The following is a 25255-nucleotide window of genomic DNA, read 5'->3' on the forward strand; positions in this document are numbered from 1 at the left end:
TGTGTGTGTGTGTGTGTGTGTGTGTGTTTAATCATTTAAATATATCTTGCTACAAAAATCCCATCTTTGTCAGGTTAAGTTGGTTTTCGGATAAAAACAAATAATCTGATGTCTTGAAACATGAAACATGAAAGTGAGATTATAGCTTCCAAGATTGTTGTAGTCTATGGCCAGTCTATGTGTAAAATATACAATTTGTCTTGCTTTAGATCTACGCTAAATCTAAGCTAACATTCAGTAAATATAATATCATTATTGGCATAAGATTTTTTTTTTTTCCCCTTGAATATGTGGCACACCTCATAGTGCTAACTACAAGCCCTTAAGTCAAACCATACAGGATTTCATGGAGTTTTTTGTGATAGTTGCAGTATGCGGCTTTTTTTTTTTTAATTTCCGATGCAACTTCTGGAGTATTTTGTGCTTTTTTTTGCGTAAAACTACTTGAATTGATGAAATTGCAGTTGCACGAAATTGTCTTTCGCAGTGATGTTTGTTGGTAAATGGGACCTTTTAGCTGTACTTGTGTTCGCTGCACGTAAATCGAAGAGGGATTTGACTGAATGCTCGTTAAAAATCTTAAAAATCTGTGGTAAAATCTGTAAGTTAAATTGCAAGCTCCTCTGAATGTTGCAGCGTCTGCTTGATTTTGCGTAAATTTCTGCGATCGCAAAGTCCTGGAGGGACTGATAAAGTGTATGAATGAGTCATGGTGTTACATATATCAGCCAGTCGCTTTGCTATGGAAAACGCCACCGTTTAAAAAGCTGGCTGAAGGTATTATACACATCACTGAAATCCACATGAATTGTGTATGTATGTGTGTGTGTCTGTGTGTGCGTGTGTGTGTGTGTGTGTGTGTGTGTGTGTGTGCTTTCATGCACTTATATTACTATATCTGTGGAGCAATATGCTATAAACTGCTAATATTGATTTCTACAGCTTCTCTTTTGAACCATTTCAGAGTAGAAATAGAGTGAGAGAGTGAGAGAGAGAGTGAGAGAGAGAGAGACTCTGTTCTATACATAATATATTTGTGAGTGGTGCAATGATTTTGTAAAATAGTATACTATATATACATACATACATACACACACACACACACACACACACACATATATATATATATATATATATATATATATATATATATATATATATATATATATATATATATATATATATATATATATACACATATATATATAAATGTACTCTGCAGGAGCAACTGTATTATCATCTGCAATAACTTCCAGATTTCTGCTGTAATAATACCTTTGCAGGCTTTGGGAAATAGGGGATATGAGGTACTGCTAATATGAAAAACGTTTATTTCTGTTGTTCAACATGGGTGTCACTGTAACCTTACTATGTTCAGCTACATGATGAGGATTTGCTCATTTTTATATACTACAACGAGCTACACTGGCCCCTTTCAGATTTGGTAGCAACAGCCATCTTTGGATCTTTGGGGACACCCTGGACGGGGAGCCAAACCATCACAGGCCACAATCAGACACACATTAACACACTACGGACAATTTGGAAATGCCAGTCAGCCTACAACACATGTCTTTGGAATTGGGAAGGAAACCTGAGTACCTGGAGGAAACCCCTGAAGCACAGGGTTAAACCTCCAACCCTGGAGGTCTGAGGCACACCTGCTAACCACTAGCCACCGTGACCCCCTGTTGAAATAATGATTTAGGAAATTAGTATTTTAATACCGATTCATTAAGCAATATTGTGTGATGTCACTTGAATATTGCATAATAATGCATTTTGCTTGATGTTGCTAGGTAGTAGAGTGGTAAAGCATTCAGTTTACTGTCTTTAGCAATCATGCCAAATTTTTGTGAATTGTGGAATATATGCCGAGTGAAACACGGTTTTGACGCGCTGGTAAAAAAAAAAAATACAAGGAATGTGTACATTTGGCACTGGTAATCAAATCCCCCCAAAATTCTTGAGTCTTTAATTAACTGTTAAAGATGTATATGCAAAATTTTTGCAGCCTAAAACATGATCTCCTAACATCTCACTCGATGCAGCACTCTCACGAGCCTCCCTGTCCTGCTTGTGTGTGTGTGTGTGTGTGTGAGAGAGAGAGAGAGAGAGAGAGAGAGAGAGAGAGAGAGCGAGAGCGAGCGCGCACGAGCGAGAGTGCACATACATGTTAAAGATGTGATTAATTCTTCATTGATGGTCTGATTGTGAAAGTGTGTAGCTAATGCAAGTTTTATGCCTCCCGCTTTCAAGCCCAACCTGCTGTGTCAAGGCTTTTTCTTTTGCCTAAATTATTTATCTGTTTTGGTGCATGACTTCAGCCTTCAGCAGAGAGAGAGAGAGAGAAAGAGAGACTTCACATAGTCATGATGAAGGAGGATTGGGGTATGGTGAGGAGACACATGAGATAAGATGAAGATAAGATGAATGAGCTTTCAAGTGTATGTGTGCATCTGGAGGTTCGAGATATCTATCTATCTATCTATCTATCTATCTATCTAGGAGAGTGGAGTGAGGGATGTGAAAAAAGAGAGAGAGAGAGTGAGAGATGGAGGGAAGATCATCTAAGGTTATTTTTGTATGGTGTATTTTACTCCAAAGCATACACTGCCTGCCACACTTCTCATCTCTTCTCTTCTCTTCTCTTCTCTTCTCTTCTTTACTCTTCCGTCTTACGGTGAATAAAGCTTTTAACGACTCATAATGGCCTCCGTGCTCCCTTGGCTCAGACGTGACTAATCGAGTGTTCTTGCTGGATATCACAAGAAATCAGTGGCTGGCACAGCGCTACTTAATGCATGTCAGTTACTGCTATTTTTTTCTCTCTCTCTCCACACCTCTCGATTCCCATATGCACACAAATAACGAACAATGTAACAATGGATCAGCCCACAAGTCCTCAGATCTCCCAACGTTTAAAGCGTCTCGAATTAAAATTGATCGGTAATAAACGTGGCATGTCCTTTCTTTGCCAGCTCTCCTGTCCAACTGTGCCCATATGCCTGCCACTCCATGGGGCTGGTTCTAGACAGCCATTACATTCCCTCAGACAAGCCTTCATTAGAGAAAGAGAGAGAGAAAGGGAGATTGGTGCGAATTCATGCGGTGTACCAGTGACGCTTATCTCACACGTTTCACACAGAATTATCTGGTCCACACGCCCTTGTCATTCAATGTTTTTTTAATTTACATGTGTGCCATATCAGTATGTACAGGATTTATACTTGAAAACGACTTTAACTGGTGAAATTGCAATTGTTTTTCTCAGTGATGTTTGTTTGTAAATGAGACCTTTTTAGCTGTACTCATGTTCGACGCACGTCAATCGAAGAGTGCTTTGGCAGAATACACGTTGTGATGATGTAACATGGCGCATCGTGGCCCAAATCTGCGGAAAATCTGTGGTAATTTTGAAAATTGCAAGCTCCTCCGAATGTTGTGGCGTTTGATTTTGTGTTCATTTCTGCGATCGCAACATACTATATATTTAAACCAGATAACATAAGGTTAGTATTATATGGTTCCATTTGGGTGGAGAATAAATAGATAAGGTCCCTATAATTTTAATTTAAACCACTAAAAACATCCGTAACTCATTAAGTGGGCAGTCCAGTGTTTATTGTTGTTGATGTTTAGTAGATTTATATACACTCTATAGATTATTAATGCTGTTTTATTTCCCCTTACACTTTATTTGGATGGTTCAGTTTAAGGTCTTCATGTTTAGTAGTTCATCTATAGATTATCAACACGTCCCTACTATACGGGGTGTCCCAAAAGTCTCCATATATATATATATATATATATATATATATATATATATATATATATATAGGGGACTATGTTTGCCAGCACCACATCGGTTGTGAATTCGTCATTGAATGTTGGTGGACGTTCACTACTCGGTTGGTCCACATCACTTCCAGTCTTTTTGAAATTGTTTTTAAGTTTGGCAAAAGTGTTGTGTGTGATGTACTTGCCATGTTTCCTGTTAAAGTCTATCACAACCTTGCGATAATGTCTTAATGACCCAAAACATGAGGGTTACAACTAGAATATTGTACAAAGCTGAAGTTCTGCCTTATTGAGTTCCATGCCATTAAAAAAAATATTTTAACCTTTTCTATCGGATTTGAAGGAAGATGCTACACCAGGAATTTAATTTTTCCATTTTCCGTTTCCTTTCACCTTTCAAAAACATGCCCATGTCCCATCCAGGTTGTATCCCAGACTTACACCCAGTATTCCTGGGTTAGACTCCAGATCCACTGTAAGCCTGACCAGGAAAAAGCAGTTACTGTGTTTGAACAAATTCCCTATGTTATTATCAGTTCTACTCTTGGACTATTCTCTTTTACCCCTTTCTACTATAATCTCACTTGCCAAAGAGGATGGGTTTCACTTTCATGTCTCAGTTCCTCTAAAGATTTCTTCCTAATGTTCGTATGGTATTTAGTTTTATTTTAAAAGTCTAAACCTGGACATGTTTAAAGCTTGTTTAATTGTTATGCTCTATATTAGCATAATTCTGAGTAACTGACTGAAACAGAACATTGACTTGGAGAGATTTGGCCAAGAGTAAGGGGATTATTAATTATACAAGATAACATGCCAAGAACAACAAATACTTACCTTGATAGAGTCAGAGAGACTTAGACTTAAGAAACAGAACATTGCTTCCCGATCCAGCCATGAGAATCATTTCAATACATTCTTCTTTTGTTAAAGGCATTCTTAATAGCTATTTTAAAAAAATAATTATATATATATATATATATATATATATATATATATATATATATATATATATATATATATATACATAGATAGATAGATAGTGCTTGATTTACAGCATAATTTCAAAACTATTCGTCTGCAAAAAGAGATAAAATATGGCTCATCATGGTGTAATTTAATCGTCAAATTAACTCAAGGAACTCTATGTTTATGTAGGATAAGATTGTTGAAAAAATTAAGTCATTGATATTAATTAATGAATCAGCAGTCTAAGAAATAAACTGATTTTTCTTCCTCTTCTTCCTCTTCTTCCTCTTCTTCTTCTTCTTCTCCTCTTCTTCTTCTTCTTATTATTATTATTTTTATTAATATTAACTGTGTAAACCTTCTAGCCATATCTAAAACTTTCCTCATGTTAACCATGATTAACCAGATTAACCATAATCAATTGCGAGTGTATGTCAGTGATAAATGTCTGAGAGCAGCAAGTTGGTTTACAAAATTAACATTCAGATGACTTCAATAAAAAACAAGCCTAGAGCTACTTTATCTATAACATACTGCTAGAGGTAACATGTGTTTAGCATGTGCTGTCTGCCAAACCTAATCTGATTGCGTTGAGTGTTATTTCCCAGGAGGGAACAAATAATTAGCCACACAGATTACGGTGTCCGGGCTGTTATTTTTTTTTAATTCATAATCAATAAAGCAGGTGCAGCAGTCTGCTAAACAGTGTTTTTTCTTCTCAAGTCCAACAACACTCTGAAAAAAAACACTCTGTATTTATATAAAGTGTATTTATCAATCTGTATATATAAACATACGCTCTGTATTTTTTATTTTTTTATTTACTTTTTTTGGTAGTTTGATTCACCTTGATGTTATATACTTGTTCTCAAATTCCACCTCTTGCTGCACTAAACACGTAGAACAAGATATAGTATGGCTATCTGTAAGAACTATTATTAATGGATGGATAAATTATCTTGCATGAATGAATCAGGAACATGCAGGGATGTTGATAAAAACGAGCAAAGTACAGTTCAATACAACGCAAAACATACACAAAATTCTGTTGTAGTTAAACACAAATTGTGCAGCAAAAACACAGATGCTGAACAGACTTCAATACCTTCGACCTTCAGTGTTAGGAGCGAAAACCACAGTTTCTAGCCGTTAGAAGAGGATAAAGTCCACAGGAATTTGAGTACTTTTCCCATCTATGTCCAGTAGTAGCATTCAATATAAATCCATGTGTGTCAGGAAAGTTTTATGCAAAGTTTTGCAAACATGTTGCAACCTGAGTTGTTGTCCATGTGTTGTCAAGATTCTTGTTGCTAATTTTTGTGTTTTTCTGGCATTGATCCTAATGCATATTGCACACAGGTTAAACTCAAGCTAGGTGTCCCTTCATTGTACCTTGAAAACTTTGAGAAAACTATGACTACAAAATGGCAGAAACGCTGTTTTTAAAAGGAACTATACCATCCAGCTTTGTGTGCAAGTAAGGGTGTAATTTTACATTTTTTGGAAAGAAAATTACTTTATCCAGTATCTACTCTAAATGATCTGGGTATAATCTTTATGCTGCTCCTTTACATGTTCACCCATAATGAATTGCTGGCATTAAACTGCTTCTGACAATGAAACATTCATAAAATGTAAAAAAAAAAAATAAAAATAGGTGCATTGAGAGACATTCGGAAGAGCCTGAGTAAGAGGGTCATCAAAGAAGGAAGTATAGGTGGTGAGAAACAGATAGTGAAAAGAAAGAGCGATGACAGTTGAGATTATTATCATTTAATGATATGCTTTTTGCAATACGACCCCACTCATTTACTTCCATTGCTGGGTGATTGAAACAGACACATCTCTCCAGGATGTTAAGCTTCATCTTGTTTCTGATTTATTTATTTTTTTCTGTTAGAAGTAGTAATACCTCATGGATTTATGGGAAGCAGGTCCTGCTTCATTACTAATGGTTTTAGACAGACCACAATAGTTATGCACAAGGGTAATAATTTGTGGACTGTTATAATACCTTAAAATATTGCATTATTAGGGTTGGGACTAGGAGAATTTTACATATTAAATAAAACAGCAGATTTTATATTTATAGTTTAAGCAGGAACCACCAGATAAAAGAATGATACAGACATACAGTATATCTCTGAGTGAGTATATTCTTTATAAAGTATTGTACGTGACATTATGGATGAAACAATATGAAAAAAAAAAACAATCATGGTATATGTTTACTACTTTTCAATTAAATGACCTTTAACATGAAGGACCCTCTCGGTTCCTCTAAAGATTTCTTCGTAATGTTCTAATGGTATTTTGTCTAAACCTGGGCTTGTTTAAGGCTGTTTAACTGTTATGCTCTATATCAGCACAATTCTTAGTAACTGACTGAAACAGAACATTGACTTAGGGAGAGTTGACCAAGAGTAAGGGGATTATTAATGATACAAGATAACATGCCAAGAACAACAAATACTTACCTTGATAGAGATAGAGAGACTTAGACTTAATAACAGAAAGACAGAGGCTTAATAGATTGCTCCAATAGAGACCGAACTGCATATGGTGTAACAGTTTCATATTTTCTTATTATGTTAAACACCTTTACGGCAAAAGCTAATTGTAGTCCAATTATGTGCTTAAATCTGTAAATTAAAATTACACCATATGATTCCAGGTGAATGATATATATTAAAGGTACAAAAGATAAGGATATCACTCCAGCAACAATAAAATGTGCAGTTTAGTAAGTTGCAAGTAAATTTAGTCTATTTTACTTATATTACAAGTTACAACTTACTGCTAGACAATGCAAACTATTTAGATTTCTATTAACTATCTACGTATATTAGAACAAACAGTACCATAGGATGCTACTGAAAAATAATAATACTACAATAATACAGCACTGGTACTGTGTTTCCAGGTTTTGCTTAAGCTTATCTGATATGCCATTGGTTAATAATAAGTTTAGCCTTAATTTCTTAATTTAAAAAAGTTCTGTATGTTAAAGATTTTTGGTTGTGGTGAGAGCCATATGAAAGACCACAGGCACCAAAAGAACATACAACTACAACAGAAAACTTATATTCAAATGGATGTACAATTTTAAAATTTTAGAAGATTAAAATGAACAATATTCAAACGTTGTAATGTCAGAATGTTGCAAAGTGCTAGGTTAGGATGTACGCATCTACAATATACCAATTTTTGGAATTTTCAAATTCAAATTTTATTTGTCATACATGAAACCATAGACAGCGTATACTGAAATGTGACATAAAATAGAATCTACATAAAGTTAGAAATAGGGGAAAGTATTTTTTAAAAAGTATAAATATATAATGTAAGGATATAAAGATGGGTGACTGTAATTGGAATATAGTGCAGATATGTGCAGTTGTATTGTGCAATATAATGCTGTGCAACATTAAGCTGAGGTAGTTGTATTGAAATTGCCCACATATATAATAAATATTTTAAATACAGGGTAATACAGGATAAAGTGGTTAATCAAGATGAATGAATTGAAGATGTATTAAAGAAAGGTGGTGTGGGTGTTGTGTAAGCATTAAAAAAATGTTTGTAAATTGTAAAATAAAATAAATGTAATTTTTAAAAAAATGTAGAGTGTTATATTTTAGTATGTAGCATATTTGAATTTTTTAATTGAATTTCGCAATTTTGCAGTTTATTGCAGAACATGTTTAGGAAGTGTCAATATAAATAGTATTATGGTTACTTGAGAATGACCTAGTGTCAAATTCACCACACTTTACATTACATGTACTAAATTAGAACACTAATGAATGTATTATTATCCATCCATCCATCATCCATCTTCTATACCACTTATCCTTCCAACAGGGTCACGGGGAAACCTGGAGCCTATCCCAGGGAGCATCAGGCACAAGGGTACACCCTGGACAGGGTGCCAATCCATCGCAGGGCACAATCACATACACATTCGCACACCCATTCATACATTACAGACACTTTGGACATGCCAATCAGCCTACCATGCATGTCTTTGGGGAAGAAACCGGAGTACCCGGAGGAAACCCCCGCAGCACGGGGAGTACATGCAAACTCCGCACACACAAGGCCATGGTGGGAATCGAACCCCTGACCCTGGAGGTGTGAGTCGAACGTGCTAACCACTAATCCACCGTACATCCCTGTATTATTATTATTATTATTATTATTATTATTATTATTATTATTATTATTATTATTATTATTATTATTATTAAGATGACATGCACATTAAAATACTTTGTAACATGGAAGCATAATTAACTCAGAATGTTAACCTGTCATATATTAGAATGTCAGGTTGCTCAATGTTCTCATAGGCAGCATCGAGGTAGTCTGGGGCAACAGCAGGCAATACAGTGTTACCACTGGCTCACAACAACAACATGAGCTGTCAGAAAGGGTTATTACAGCCGAGTGAATCAGACAGGGGGAGGCAGGAGGAAAGAGAGTGGCAGAGAGAGGGAGAGAGGGAGAGAGAGTGAAAGAGCGAAAGAGAGAGGGCGGGGAGGAGGAGAGCTAGGGTTGAGGGCTGGGTGAGAGTGTGGGAGTGCTGCACCAGAGAGCGAGAGAACGAGAGGACGTTGGCGGGATTCAAAAGAGAAAGAGAAAGGCAAAGAGAAAGACTGGTACAAGTGTGCACACGGACATAGTCGAAAGTGCGAGGATCGTGGGTGTGTGTGAGTGTGTGCAGCACAGTGCACGTGCGTGTGTGTGTGTGTGTGTGTGTGTTGAGTTACAGTGATGTTGGAGCACTCGTCTGAACGAGGCTTTGTGCCTAGTGTGTGTGTGGATGGTATGCGCTACTCCTCCACCACCAACAACCCCGTCACCATGAGGACTAGTGAGGAGCTGCTGCTAAGGTAACACTCACAGACAAATGGCTGGGTTTCATACTCGCTGTAGGATGTGTGTGTGTGTGTGTGTGTGTGTGTGTGTGTGTGTGTGTGTGTGTGTTTTGTTTGTGCTGGACTCCCTTTTTTTCCATAATGTAACATTTTCAGCTTGTATCTTTCTATCTCACCGTTTAAGCATGACAGAATTAGAGATCAGATCTGCATAATGTGGAGTGATTTTCAGGTGGAGAGCATGTGCATGTGCATGTGTGTTTGTGTGTGTGTGTGTGTGTGTATGTGCGTGCCATGAGGAAAGAAAGCACTTGCAATGCACTTACAAGGGTCAGCTGAAACTGGGTTTGAAAGCAACTGCTCTTTGAGAAGCTGGCCTTGGACCTGCTTTTTTTCCATGTGTTTTTATTCTTATCCATCAATGTAATGTTTGTTCTCATTTATCTGCATTTAAGTAACACATGTTAATACATGTATAGTCATACCCACATTTCCCTGATGTTAATATTTGCATGAAGGACGGTCTGCAAAAGAGAAGAGGGAAAAGCAGGAGGGAGTGAGCAGGGGGGAGGGGGGGGGGGGTCTGAGCTTCACCCTGGTGCCAGAACCATGTTCCGCTTTTGTTTGCATGTCTCTCAGACAGTGGGATTTAGGAGAGAAGCAGTGATGGAGGGAGGGAGAGAGTGGTGGGGAGAGAGGGAGGGACGAACGAATAAGCTGCTGAGAGCATTGTCGACAATGGGACAGTCCAACAATGCGGCTGTCAACCACTTCACAGCTTGTTTTTCCCTTTTTCTCCCTCTTTTTTCTCTCACTGTCAATTATTTTTGATAATGTGTGGATTGATGTAATAATTGTGTTGTGCTGAATTGGATGGTGTAAAATAAGGAAGTGTACAGAGAGTACAATGGTGTATGGGGGCATTTGGAACAAGGATGATGGGGTTTAATGGGGTTATTACAATATAGTATGTAATATCGAATATTACATTAGATTTAATAAGGCTAGAGATTGTTGTTAGGTGTTTAAATGTAATTTATTGCAGTGTATGTAGTTGTGTTTGTTGTTTATTTTTGTGTGTACTTGGTTATAGGGTGTGAAAATGTTTATTAGAATGTAATTACACAGTGTAATGAGGTAAAGAGGGATTAGAATGTAGATTATTGGAGTGTAATGTGGTATATGAGTATTAGAGTGTAGTTTGTTGGCATGTAATGGGGTATAGCAGTGTAATGGGATATATGGTGTTAGAATGTGGTTTATTGAAGTGTAATGGAGTATATTAGTGTTAGAATGTAGTTTCTTGGGGTGTAATGGGGTATAGGTGTGTTAGAATGTAGTTTATTGGAGTGCAATGGGTAGAGGGGTGTTAGAATGTAGTTTATTGGAGTGTAATGGGGTAGAGTGGTGTTAGAATGTAGTTTGTTGGCGTGTAATGGGGTAGAGTGGTGTTAGACTGTAGTTTATTGGAGTGTAATGGGGTATAGGGGTGTTAGAATGTAGTTTCTTGGAGTGTAATGGGGTAGAGGGGTGTTAGAATGTAGTTTATTGGAGTGTAATGGGTTATATGAGTGGTAGAATGTAGTTTGTTGGAGTGTAATGGTATAGGGGTGTTAGAATGTAGTTTATTGGAGTGTAACAGGGTAGAGGGGTGTTATAAATTAGTTTATTGGAGTGTAATGGGGTATAGGGGTGTTAGAATGTGGTTTATTGGAGTGTAATGGGTTATAGGAGTGGTAGAATATAGTTTGTTGGAGTGTAATGGGGTATAGGGGTGTTAGAATGTAGTTTATTGGAGTGTAATGGGTAGAGGGATGTTAGAAAGTAGTTTATTGGAGTGTAATGGGGTATAGGGGTGTTAGAATGTAGTTTATTGAAGTGTAAAGGGTTATAGGGGTGTTAGAATGTAGCTTATTGGCATGAAATGGGGTAAAGGAGTGTTAGAATGTAGCATGTTTTAGTGTTTAAAATGTAGTTTATTGGCGTGTCATGGGGTACTGGGGGATTATAATGTAGTTTATTGAAGTGTAATGGGGTAGGGGGTGTTAGAATGTAGTTTATTATAGTGTAATCGGGTACTGGGGTGTTAGAATGTAGTTTATTATAGTGTAACGGGGTAGAGGGGTGTTAGAATGTAGTTTATTATAGTGTAATGGGGTATTGGGGTGTTAGAATGTAGTTTGCTGGAAAGCAATGGGGTAGAAGGGTGTTAGAATGTTTTTTATTGGAGTGTAATCGGGTAACGGGTTGATAGAATATACAACCCCAATTCCAAAAAAGTTAGGACACTGTGTAAAATGTAAATAAAAACAGAATGCAATGATTTGCAAATCTCCTAAACCCATATGTTATTCACAATAGAACATAGGAAACATATCAATTGTTAATCTGAGGAAATGAACCATTTTAAGGAAAAAATAAGGCAATTTCTAATTTGATTGCCGCAACACGTCTGAAAAAAGTTGGGATGGGGCAACAAAAGGTTGGAAAAGTAAGTGTTACTAAAAAGAAACAGCTGGAGCAACATTTTGCAACTAATTAGGTTAATTGGCAACAGGTCAGTAACATTATTGGGTATAAAAAGAGTATCTTAGAGAGGCAGAGTCTCTCAGAAGTAAAGATTGGATGGAATCTATATGGAAGTATATCTTGCTCTAAAACCTGTGTACACCTTTCAGCATTGATGGTGCCTTTCCAGATGAACCTATTCCATAGGCACTAATGCACCCCCATAGCATCAGAGATGCAGGATTTTGAACTGAGTTCTGATTAAAAGCCAGATGGTCCCTCTCCTCTTTAGTTTAGGGGACGTGGTGTCCATGGCTTCCAAAAAGAATTTCATATTTCAATTTGTCTGACCATAGAACAGTTTTTAAATTTTGCCTCAGTCCATTTTAAATGAGCTTTGGCCCAGAGAAGATGGTGGCGTTTCTGGATCATTTTCACATATGGCTTCTTCTTTGCATGATAGAGTTTTAACCAGCATTTGTGGATGTCACGGCGAACTGTGTTCACAGACAATGTGTTCTGGAGGTGTTTCTGAGCCCATGCAGTGATTTCCGTTACAGAATCATGCCTGTTTTTAATGCAGTACCGCCTGAGGGCCCGAAGATCACGGGCATGCAATATTGATTTTTACCCTTGTCCCTTAAGCACAGAGATTTCTCTAGATTCACAGAATCTTTTGATGATATTATGTACTGTAGATGATGAGATATTCATAGTCTTCGCAATTTTATGTTGAAGAACATTATTCTGAAATTGTTCCACAAATCGTAGATGCAGTTTTTCACAGATTGATGAACCTCTGCCCAGCTTTAATTCTGAAAGAGTCTGGCTCTCTAAGATACTTAGTTTGGTTGTAGTTTATTGGATTGTAATGGGGTAAAGGGGTGTTATAATGTAGTTATTGGAGTGCAGTGGGGTATAGGAGTGTTAGACTGTAGATTATTGGAGTGTAATGGAGTATAGGGGTGTGAGAATGTAGTCTATTAGAGTGTAATAGGGTATGTCTGCTAGAATGTAGGCTATTGGAGTGTAATGGGATATTGGGTTGTTAGAATGTAGTTTATTGGAGTGTAATGGGGTAGAGGGGTGTTAGAATGTAGTTTATTGGAGTGTAATGGGGTAGAAGGATTTTAGAATGTAGTTTATTGGAGTGTAATGGGGTATAGGGGTATTGGAATGTCATTTATTGAAGTGTAATGGGTTATAGGAGTGTTAGAATGTAGTTTATTTGAGTGTAATGGGGTATAGGGGTGTTAGAATGTAGTTTGTTGGAGTGTAATGGGGTGTATGTGTTTTAGAATGTAGTTTATTTTAATGTATTGGAGTGTAATGGGGTGTTAGAATGTAGTTTATTGGAGTGCAATGGGGTACAGGGGTGTTACAATGTAGTTTATTGGAGCACAATGGGGTACAGGGGTGTTAGAATGTAGTTTATTGGAGTGCAGTGGGGTAGAGGGGAGTTTGAATGTAGTTCTTGAGGTATAATTGAGTAGAGGGGTGTTAGGATGTAGTTTGTTGGAGTGTAATGGGGTAGAGGAGTGTTAGAATGTGGTTTGTTGGAGTGTAATGGGGTAGATGAGTGTTAGAATGTAGTTTATTGGAGTGTAATGGGGTAGAGGGGTCTTAGAATGGAATTTGTTGGAGTGTAATGGGGTAGAGGGGTGTTAGAATTTAGTTTGTTGGAGTGTAATTGGGTAGAGGGGTGTTAAAATGTATTTTATTGAAGTGTAATGAGGTAGATGGGTGTTAAAATAATGGGGGTAGATGGGTGTTAGAATGTAGTTTATTGGAGTGTTAGCATGTAGTTTATTGGAGTGTAATGGGGTATAGGGGTATCGGAGTGGTGCATTGGACTGGAACAGGACAGTTGTGTTGGCTGGAAGGAGGGCATGTTGGTTTAAAGAGTGGATTTATGGCTTCCAGCTCATTGAGTGCGCTCTTACTAAATGGCTTTTAAATATGCCCCACAGGACCATGAATCTCCCAAATGACTCGCCAACTACAAATAGCCAATGCCTCCTGACATCACACACACACACACACACACACACACACACACACACACACACACACACACACACACACACAGTTGTCTACCGCTTTATATATCTACTGCCTCTAGTAAAGATATGTCAAACAGTACCGGCCATGCCTACCACACTGTGTAGACGTGTTTGAGGGTGTGTGTGAAAGACTCTTTCCTGTCCATGTGTTAGCTATCATCTTACCATAATTGGGTGTTTTCAACAGATCTTTTAAAGCATTCACGTCTGGCACATGATTTACGACCCTATGTGTGTCAAACTAATGCACAGTTTAGACTAAATCTGTAGAGAATGTGGCTTTTATATTCACCTCAAGACTCTGACACAATATACTATTCCATACCAATAGGCCTATTGATTTCTGCCAGTAACCTCATCACTATTATGAATTCATTTGCTGTTAATGTCTACAGGCTCAGTGACTATAATTATAATTGATTGTAAGATGTGTAACTAACACTGCAGAGAGAACATGTCATATATTGGACTGCTGGTTATAATCCTGTGTGTGGGTGTGGGTGTGTGGGTGTATGTGAAAATCACCTTGCACTGCACGGGTCGGAAATAAAGACAGATGGTATTTCTAATTCTTGCAATATTTTATATCTCTTGAGCATGAAAAACTACATTGCCATCCTACAACTGCACTTATGAGCCCTGTGAAACCTCTGTTATAGATGTTGGTATTTGTAGTCTGTATTTAGTGGCTTGTAAACCCTGCCATTGTGGTGAAGCAAAGAACTAGTGGTTATGTTTAAGCAAGTACATATTATGCTAGCATGCTATCATGTGTGTTTGTGGGACGAGGATAGAAAACCAAATATGTGGATACAAACAGACATACAGATATATGGTGTGTATGTGGTTTGAGCACATTTCGGAGCACATTACACTCTGTGTGTGTGTGTGTGTGTGTGTGTGTGTGTGTGTGTGTGTGTGTGTGTGTTTCTAGCAGAATGACTGCAGTAGAACTGAAGGCTCAGTGAAGCTTCGCAAGTTTCGAAAATGAAAATAAATGAGAAGCTGTGACCGCTGCTCCCTGGGTTTTTCACTAATGAGCAGAACACAAGAGAGAAAAGAGAGAGATAGTTGGGTTAGCTGATGAGATACAGAGAGACAGGCAAGGTTTGTGGAGGCAGGAGGAAAGAAAACAGGGGGAGAACAAGAAAGAAAGGAAAGAAAGCAACTCATCTCGCTAACGAATGTAAAACATCTAGAGACATAGCCTCTGTCGATTTCACCCAAGGCTGATCCACTTAAACCAGTTATGGTCGACTGCACTGGGCCAGAATTCACTCCAGTTGAAATCTCTCTGGGTGTTTTAGGGGGCTCCTGTTAGTTGATTTGAGACGGAAACCACATTTTCTTTCATTCATGGTTAACCCTTTCATACTTACTATAAGTCCTTATATTTGTCCATTAGTCCATATTTGTGTTCTGCAGTGATTATGTTGTAATTTCTTTTGCCACTATATCTTATATATGAAAACAAAATGGTGGAAAAACAAAAATGGTGGATGGAATTTGTATTAGTCAATGTAAAAATTGCTTTCAAAACAGCTACAGTATATTAAAAAAAATTGTATTCTTAAGAATATACCACTGAGATTTATTTGTACTTTATTGTGACTTTTATTTAGTTATATAATAATATCATAATAATTGTAATTTCAACTTCTATTCTGAATGTATGAAACACAAGATCTTTATTTTAGTCCTTGATATATATTTTTATACTTATGAGACAAAAGTAATAAAAGCATTTTGATTCAATTACACTGCAAGAGTAATGGCACTGAATAAATACATAAAACAAAAGAAATCTCTAGTAACAAATATGCCAGTCGGTTCGCAACGTTCACCTGGAAGATGATAAGACACCTCACTAGTGTCTACACTGGGATTAGAAATTATAACCCCAAAATGAATAAATACAGGGATTATATCATATTTATGCTTACTAATAATTCTTTGAAAAATGTACTGCCATGTATGCACATTTAATCAGTGACAGGAACCTGGTCAACCCACCCATTTTTCTATATGTTTACATAGTAGTTTGATGACAGAAGAAAATGGAGTCTGCTAGTTCTATAGCAGCTATCTTTCTTAAGTGGAAGAATTACAAAGCACTAATGCTCTAAAAATGACAGTCTGATATGTGTAATATTGTGTAAGATTTATATATACGATCTATAACTGTTTATGGTGATTTGGTTGAGTAATGGGCTTTACTAAATACCATTGGAGGTTAACGTTAGAGTCCAGCCATGTTGTGATGCAGTATATACAGTTGGGATGATAATTGAGTACATACTTATTATATGTAAAGTACATACACCTACACATAGAAAGGCCTTCATTATTTTTTTACTAGTTTCCTTATCTTTGAATAATAGTGATGCCATCAACATTATTAAACTGAACTAGCACATCTGGATATTTGTAGTGAACAAAATGGTGTTTAATCAAACTTTAATTGCACTACCTTTATCAGAACAGCCTTCACCTTGAGAGATTTGCACATTGACGCTTTGGCAACTTCATGAGAATAATGATGATTTTTAAACAGTCTTGAAGAAGATGAGAACGTGTTGTTTGTCCTAAACTGTCTCTATTGCGTTTATTTCAAGTGACCTAGAAAAGTCTGGTCATCTGATGCAAATGATTCCATCAGATGTTCAAATATTTGTGTGCATTTCTCTAATATTGTTTGGCGCTGCGTGTTTGTACAGATTCATTGCACGTCTGTGCTTATGTGTCGTGTGTTACCCTGGCTGGTGACAGCCTATACACCATGAGTATGGATGTATATTACACAAAATAGTGATCCTGAGACTAAGCAATCGTTCAACATCGAAATCCTTTATTGGACCATGATGTGTGTATGTGTGCTTGTGAGTGTGGGTGCATGGTTCAAATATTAATCTCATCACAGTGCATGCCAGTGTGTGTGCTTGCATGTCTCTGATAATAATCTCATTACTCTATTACTCTGTTAATCTCACACACGTGTGTGTTTGTATTTCTGACATTTAACTCTCTTGCAGGATGTGTATACATGTTTAAAGATATATATGTGATTGTGTATGTGAGTGCGCATGTGTATGTGTGAGAGAGATATATTAAACTTGTTCTAGGTCGTGCTTTCTGAATCCATTGTGTTTATTCAGAAACCCAAATGAGTCTGCGGGCTGCTTTGCATAATCCATGAGTTCATCAAATATTCATGAGTGCGCGCACACACACACACACACACACACACACACACACACACACACACACACACATACACACAGGCGTTTCAGACTGAATGCTGTCAGCCTATAGTCTAAAAGAGGATACGTCTGTTCACGTACACATATACAGATCCAAGAACATACATAGATGTGTCCTGTAAACACGTACATGCCTAATCCTGCCAGTGGAGTTGGTATCTGTATGCTGAAATCATAGTGGACATTTCGGCTTATGAATTCCCAATTGATATTTTCTGAACTGGAATAAATGAATGACTGAAGTATGTGTTTACACATTAACACTCAACTTTTGTTGTATAACAGTCCCTCCAGGATTTCACGATTTTGCGAACGCCGAAATTAACGAAAGGAAACGCTGCAATATTCGGAGCAGTTTAGCGCAATAGTAGTTTACTGCAAAAAAAAAAAAAAACCTCCGCAAGTTGCATCGCAAATTTTGAGAAAAAAACCCCCCCTCAAAATCCTGTATGGGCTGGTATAAGCCCCGCCCCTTTGACCTCTAGAGCATACACTTCTCCTTGCTTCTTCATGTCTTGAGATTTGCCCCCTCAGATTTCTGGAGCATCAACATACAGTCATCTATTAATCCCCACCCATCTCGAACAATATAGTTCATAAATAGATCAATATAGCTAATCAGTTGGTTAAGATAAGGTGTCCACCTGGCCCCTCCCCCTCATCCCTGACCTTGCCCCAGAATTGTACTTGCAAAAACGGATTACAGCCTAGGTATACGGATAAATTTACAGTTCATAAAATGACACATTTGTGTATTGTTTACATACAGAAAGATAACTCTATATGAAACAAATATACATTTGCTGTAACAAAAGCATATACATGCTGCTGTAACAAAAACATGGATGGATGAAGCTACACTGCTCACTGACACACACGACCATCAAACGTCCATTGTTTAGATGCTTCTCTCTCTCTTCTTGCTTCTCAGTCTGTGATCTGAACTTCTGGGCATGCTATTTTTGTCCCTGTACTTTGCAGCCTGTAGGGCCTGCTGTCTCTTTCTCTCTCTCTCATTTCCTCACTCTCTGTCTTGTTCCTTCGCATTCTCTCTGTCTTCCATCCGCAGGCTCCTCCTACATGGTCAATCAATATATGTTACAAGCCAGCTGGAACCAGGCCCAGGGGAGATGTTGAGCGAGAGGGAGAGAGTGAGAGAGGAACAAGGGATAAAAAGATAGATAGAGAGATAGGGTGGGGCTTTACCCATAGCAGCTCCTCAAAGAGCTAGCATCTCTTGAAAATGAGAAGGAGGGCAGCGCTAACAATGCCAAGAGAGTGACCTTTGAACCGTGAGAGGGGAGAGACAAAGAGGGACGAGAGAAAGGAACGAGAGACAGAATGAGAGCATGACCCGTGGGGGGGTGGGGGGGGGGGGGTGGCTGAATTCCATTGTCTTGTGCATATAAAGGGATTACAGCAGTGACAAACAGCTTTCAGCTTTAGCCTCCATAGACGCTGAAAAAAAAGACAGAGAGAGTGATGGAGGAAGATGGAGGGAGGTGTGTGTTGAGGCTAATGGAGGGATGTGGATATTGGACAGCACAAGGTGATTAATGAAAATTAGGGGTATGATGGAGTACTGAGATACGGAAATCTGAAACGGTTATATTATTAATGTAATGTGATATGTGTATACTGGTAACAGAGACATTTCTGAGTGCCTAAAATATGGACATTATTCTTAAAAAAAAAAAAGAAAAAAGCTCATCGTGATCCTCTTAAACATTATTCTAGGACCTTTAAGTATCAGCAGCTGTAGGAATGGCTACACAAACCAGACATAAAACAGAGGAATAGGGTGTTTAATCATTTATGCTGACTATTAAAAAAAATGTCATTAAAAAATATATAGAATGCACTACACGTGTCAACCGTGAGGGAGGACGGGAGCGGACAAACGCAACTAAATTATCTTTGAAAAAAATGTGATCCGAATTCACTGAAATGAATTCCATTATCTGTTGTAAGTACAGTTCAACACATGATAAAACATTAATTTAACCTGTTTAAACCGGATGTAACTATTATGTCAAGCTGACGTTTTTTGCTCTGGTTGACCAACAGGCTACAGTGTCAGGAAGTAGCAAGTGGCAAGAACAAAAATAGCACAGGATTTATTTTCCTATTTTTGAGGCATAAAGACCCCGTAATTGAAACTTTGTAGCTGCAGCATAATAAAAATTTAATGTTGCTCCATTTGACAGTAGGAAACAATATTAATATAGTGATTTACCTGGAACCATTGTGCTTCCATTGTGTTCCGTTTCACCTACAGTATTACGCCAATATACACTGAAGGTCCTGGCTCCCTGTAGAGGAAGCTGATTTGTGATAATACACACACACACACTCTCACACAGAGACATATTCCATGAGAGTACTGCACTCGGGTTAAATAATAAATAACAGCTAAGGAAAGTACCCCATATTCTTCCATCCTACCCATTTCTCCCCTAGCTTCTTCCTTGAGCCCTGTTTCTTTCCTTTAAGAGTGGAGAATCCATCAGAAAAGCTCTGAATTCTTCAAATTGCCTCTCATTTTTCCCCTCTATTTTCCCGCTGTGAAAATACAGCACTTGCGTGAAATATTACCAATCCGTGTTCGAGTTAAATTAAGCATTTGTGGAGCGTCCTGGCAATAGCATGCTAGATTAAGCTTGCAATTCAGGAGTTTCAAAGACCAACTACGTACACACTCTTTAATAAAATTACCCACAGCTCCCATGTTTCTTTTGCACAGAGCTCGTTAAGGCAGCTCTGGATATCGATGCGTTAATGCTACTAATAGAGGCAGTTTGTACTCAAAGAAGAGAGGCTCGCTACAGAAATATTGACACAATTTAGACTTTCTGCTGACAAGCACGGAATATTTCAGCGATATGGGAAACTCAGGGTAGCCTGCCCTCAAGACACATACAGATATATATTTTATATATGTACTGTATCTGCTGTCTCTCACACGTGTTTGCACATGCAACTGGTGATCTGACAGCAGTGTTGTCATATGTTATTGTAGCTTAGAGACACAGATATCTGAACAGATATGCATGCCGCTTGTATGTCTCAATGGTCACATGGCTATGCTAACACTGCTAAGCCTGGGGAAAACAAGTCATTTAGCCTAAGGACAAATATCAGTGGCTATTGATCCCCAAGTCATTTGGGAAGCCTGAGGACATACTTACCTGCTCCCATTCTTATCTTGGTCAGTAATTTATTGATGAAAAAATCCTTGATGTGGGGTATAAAGGTTTCAAACAAGCCCATGTTTTGATGATGTGATACCTTAATGTAGGGCAATATGATTCTCTGTGATACATTGTGAACCAGTAATGAGCAGTTTTGGCTCTTATGCTGAAGAGGCACCGAGGCCACGTCCCCTTCACTGGAACTGACATGCAAAAAGGCCACGCCTCCTTCTCTTGGACTGATTTGTGTATGAGTCATGCCCCCTTCACTGAGACTGGTGTAGAGGCGACGCCTCCTTAACTGGAACAGACATGCATAGAGGACACACCTCCTTCATTGGGACTGTCATGTGTAGAGGTCATTTATTTGAAAGATTACCAAGACTGCAGCTGTAATAACTACTTTTCTTCATAAGATACTGTTTTAACTGTTTGTTAGAATGACTGTTGGAATAACTGCATTTGTTCTGAGGGCATGTTATAAGTTTTCTCAATTGTACTGCATGCGCATTTGTGAAATGGCCCCAATGCCGCTGAAGTTCAATTATTCCTAGCACTGTTAGGTCCGAGTATATAGGAAATCCTTTGGACTAATGATGGTGGAACAACATCGCTTACTTTTGAACAAAAATTGTTTTTCCTATATTTATGGAAAGATAAGCAGGCTTTATGTGTCTACAAATATACATTTCATATTTTAACCTGGACATTTTTAGCATAGTATAGACAAGCATAGTGCAGAGCAGTTGGGCTCCAGGGTGTCTCTTCGGCACATAATGAACACTAAATATTAATGTAGCACTCAGGTTGCGTTTTGACTGAAGCAACAATAAGACAGATTAAAAAGGACACTGTGAAAATCAAAAGCCATACAATCAATAAATAACCATCGATACCATATTTGCAAAATGCATCCCAGGCACTGATGGGTAAAACAACACAAATACAATGCTGTGCTACGAATTACTGCATATCATAACAAATAATATATTAACTGGTCATTTTATGCCAGAATCAATAATCAAAATATAGGGTAGGTACAGTTCCAGCTCATTGTAAATGATGGAGGCTTCATGGCTTAGATGTAGGCTTAGATGAACATTCAGTTAAACGGTACAGATGGTTAGACGGTTAGATAGCTAAGGGTTGTAGGGGGATGTTGCACAGTCTTTCCGTATGTGTGTGTGTGTGTGTGTGTGTGTGTGTGTGTGTGTGTGTGTGTGTGTGTGTTTCCCATGACCCACTTCCTGCTAGAGAAGCTCTAGTAAAGAAGGGTTGCCCCCAGGAGGTACAGAAGAGGGGGAGAAACAAAAGCAAAGTAGCTCATCCATTCCATGGTCACGTGATGGGACATGATGCTAAAAAAAAGTGCAGAAATAAACGAGTGCACATTTTAGTATCTATCTACTTCCTTGCCTTATAGCATAAAAACCATATGGTGTTTAAAAACTGTTCAGATTTACCATTTACATTTACATGCTCAATGAAGATTGTATTATTTAATTAGCAAGAGAAAAATATGTTTTTATCTATCTGTCTGTAATTCCCTGCAGTTTACCAGGGATAGTGGACAGGGCATATTGGATTGAGGGAGTATTCAGTATTTATATCCATATATGTATTTATTAGGGTAAGAAACAATTACTTTTTCTTAATGGCTATCATAATATTACTAATTTAGTAGATTTTCCAACAATGAGTTCATGAGTTTACTCCTTGCATAGCCTCATGATCCAAAAACATTGAACATTCACTTTTATATGTCCAGTGAGGATGATATAATGCTCAAGTTCTCAAATCTGATTGGTCAGAATGTGCTGATTCATTTTCCCTAACAGCCCAGCTCTAACAGTAGTGCTGGCTGCAAGACAGTCCGTCTAGGATTTTGCGATTTTGCGATCGCAGAAATGAAAGCAAATTCAAGGAAACTCTGCAATATTCGCTGTAGCTTGCAATTTTTCAAAATTACCCAAGATTATCTGCAGATTCAGGCCAAGACGCGTCATGTGATGTCATCGCAACAAGCATTCAGCCAAAACCCTCTTCGATTCATGTGCGTCGAACATGGGTGCTGCTAAAATGTCTCACTTACCAACAAACATCACTGCAAAAGACAGTGCGAAACAATTTCATGCAATTTCAATTTCACCAATTCAAGTAGATTTCTGCAACAAACAAAAAAAAGCACAAAAAAATCCACAAATTTCATCGCACATTTTGGGAAGCCACAGCAAAATCGAGCATTTGTAGCTGCAAGTATCAGAAAAAAAACTTCTGTACGGACTATCAAGACAAATCACAGGTTCATATTACATCAATGATACGATATTGTTTAGTTATTTAACAAAGAAAAACATAGAATCCTTGATATGGTGAAGCTTTCTGTAAGGAGACTTCGTAGAAATGCTAAACAAGGTTTAAACATTTGTGAAAGGGTTCTCTAGTGTTGTAACAGTCAGTAAGTTTTCCACCACAGGAGAGTCTTCAGGACACAGAACCTTCTTAGTAACATGACATGCTGTGTTTTTCTGCCTATAATGGAACTATAAACTGTTAGGAGCATGACGTGTAGTTAGATAGATAGTCACATCTATCTATATATCTATCTATATGAGAGAGGGTGAAGGAGTGTAGAGAAGCAGGAGGAGGAGTGTAAACACGTGAGAATGTGAATGCGTTTAAGAGTGTGTGAGTGCTCAGTGTTGTGTGCTGCTGCACCTGTCCCTCTCCGTCTCGCTGCTCAGTTGCACACACTGTCAGGCTTCTGGGACAGGACAGGACAGGACAGGACATACCGGGGTTGCATAGGAACGGGAAGGAAATCTACCGGGACAAGGCGCGAGCTCAGCGGCACGCGTCTGCAGACTACACGCTTGTGGAACAGGCAAACACATCAATGTCTTCGTGCTACAGTCTGGATTTCCTCCCCAGTATGATGGTGGAAGGCGGGTTGCTAACCACAGCCGAGCGGATGTGAGTGCATGTGAATTTTCTTTTTCCAAGCACGTGCATTGCTGGATCTCAGCGCCATTAGAGCGGATCGTAATCAGTGCAGAGGTGGATGTCGGGGATCTTATCCGCTTTATGAGGCGTTCACTGCATCTCGCGCTCGGACGGTCCGGGGTTTAGGCTCGAGTGCGGAACTGCATTGGGCGCGACGTGTGTGTGTGTGTGTGTGTGTGTTTTGTTGTTGTTGTTGGGGCTATAAATGAAGGCAGCTCTAAGCTCTACTGTGCATTTATGCTCTCTTCTATTCTTTGTAAGTACGTTAACACATGCTGTCCGGATAAGCGCGCGTGCAGCGTTAACCCGCAAGCAACGTGATTAAGTGGCTCCGCCCATTTGGCTGGAAGCTTGCTTAGGCATATTTCTATGCAAAAATGCACACTGTATAGTTATAGTGAACTCTTGCAGTGTATATAACCAGGACGTTACACGTTTTTTTTTGTACACGTGTGATCCTGCAGTGTTGGGCTGTGGGAGAGTTCATGACAAGCATGTGACCCTTATGGCTCGTGCACAGTGCACGGCTTTGGGGAGGAGACAAACACGCGCCCTCACTGTAAAGCACAGGAATGCACACCCTCTCTCGCTGTTTCTTTCACTCACTTAGTGTCTCTCTCCCTCTCTGTATCGAGGTTGTTCCGAATTTGATTGGCTACGTGTTGAAATCAGATTACTGCACGCGCGTAATTCGGTTACGTTCCAGGCCCGAGAACAAAGGATGGGAGTTTGGTGCGCGCGAGCTGTTTACTGTCAGTGTCCTGTTTCTGTCTGCTCTCCTTAAAGCACTACAGGATGACGGGCCGTGTTCAAGCCATCTCTCTCTCTCTCTCTCTCTCTCTCTCTCTCTCTCTCTCTCTCGCTCTTTCGTTCTCTCTCTTTCTCTCTATCTCTCGTGCTCTCTATCTGTTTATCTAGCTCTTGCTCTCTCTCTTTCTCTCTCTCTTTCTCTTTCTATCTCTCGTTCTCTATCTGTTTATCAATCTCATGCTCTCTATCTGCTTATCTCTCTCTCTTTCTCTATCTGTTTATCTCTCTCTCTCTCTCTCTCTCTCTCTCTCTCTCTCTCTCTCTCTCATTCTCTGTGGGCTCTCTGGATTTCATAAGAGTGGCCAGTACAATAGTGCTCTGTATATCATGGACACTTCTTCAGCCTCGTCCCAACTGCAGCAGATCAGCCAAGACATTATTAGTGGCCGTCTTTTGCTTATTTAGCTTTGCAACTGCAGCTACATACCAAATGTAGCCAACAAGCAATGGAAGTCTGTCTCCCACAAAATCGGATTTATCTAATCTAATTAATGATCTGTGTGCAGTTCTTTACTGATGTTACACAGACTTCCCATTGTGAATCAAGACACAACGTGACCAGCTGTAATAGCTAAAAATGAACAAAACTGAAGAATGTAGTTGAATGTCGTAACATTATAGGGACAGCCAATGTGGACAACTGGAATCATTTTTTTCCCATCAGTGCAGTTTGGTATCGTTCCACTGCTTGTTTGAAGTTTGAAGGCAGATTTGTAGCAGAAAGTTGGAGGTTATATAGGCCCTGTCCTAAATGTTCACACTTGAAGTCT

At 38.6% G+C, this 25255-nt stretch overlaps 1 protein-coding gene across 22 annotated transcripts in view; it reads left to right on the plus strand.

Annotated features, from left to right (window-relative positions):
- celf2 (cugbp, Elav-like family member 2) overlaps positions 1-25255 on the plus strand; it is a 183559-nt gene that overhangs the window by 53959 nt on the left and 104345 nt on the right. For 7 of the 22 annotated variants that reach the window (XM_017494084.3, XM_047162400.2, XM_017494086.3 and 4 more), the window contains exon 1: positions 9023-9665. The exons of 1 other annotated variant lie outside the window; for it this stretch is intronic. In XM_017494084.3, the coding sequence (XP_017349573.1) occupies positions 9547-9665 (119 nt within the window). In that variant the 5' untranslated portion in view covers positions 9023-9546. Of the gene's footprint in view, positions 1-9020; positions 9666-10346; positions 23646-25255 lie in introns of those variants that run through there. 14 more of the 22 variants (XM_017494071.3, XM_017494073.3, XM_017494077.3 and 11 more) reach the window with 4 other exon arrangements.

This window comes from Ictalurus punctatus, chromosome 19 (assembly GCF_001660625.3).
Source record: "Ictalurus punctatus breed USDA103 chromosome 19, Coco_2.0, whole genome shotgun sequence".
NCBI lineage: Eukaryota > Metazoa > Chordata > Actinopteri > Siluriformes > Ictaluridae > Ictalurus > Ictalurus punctatus.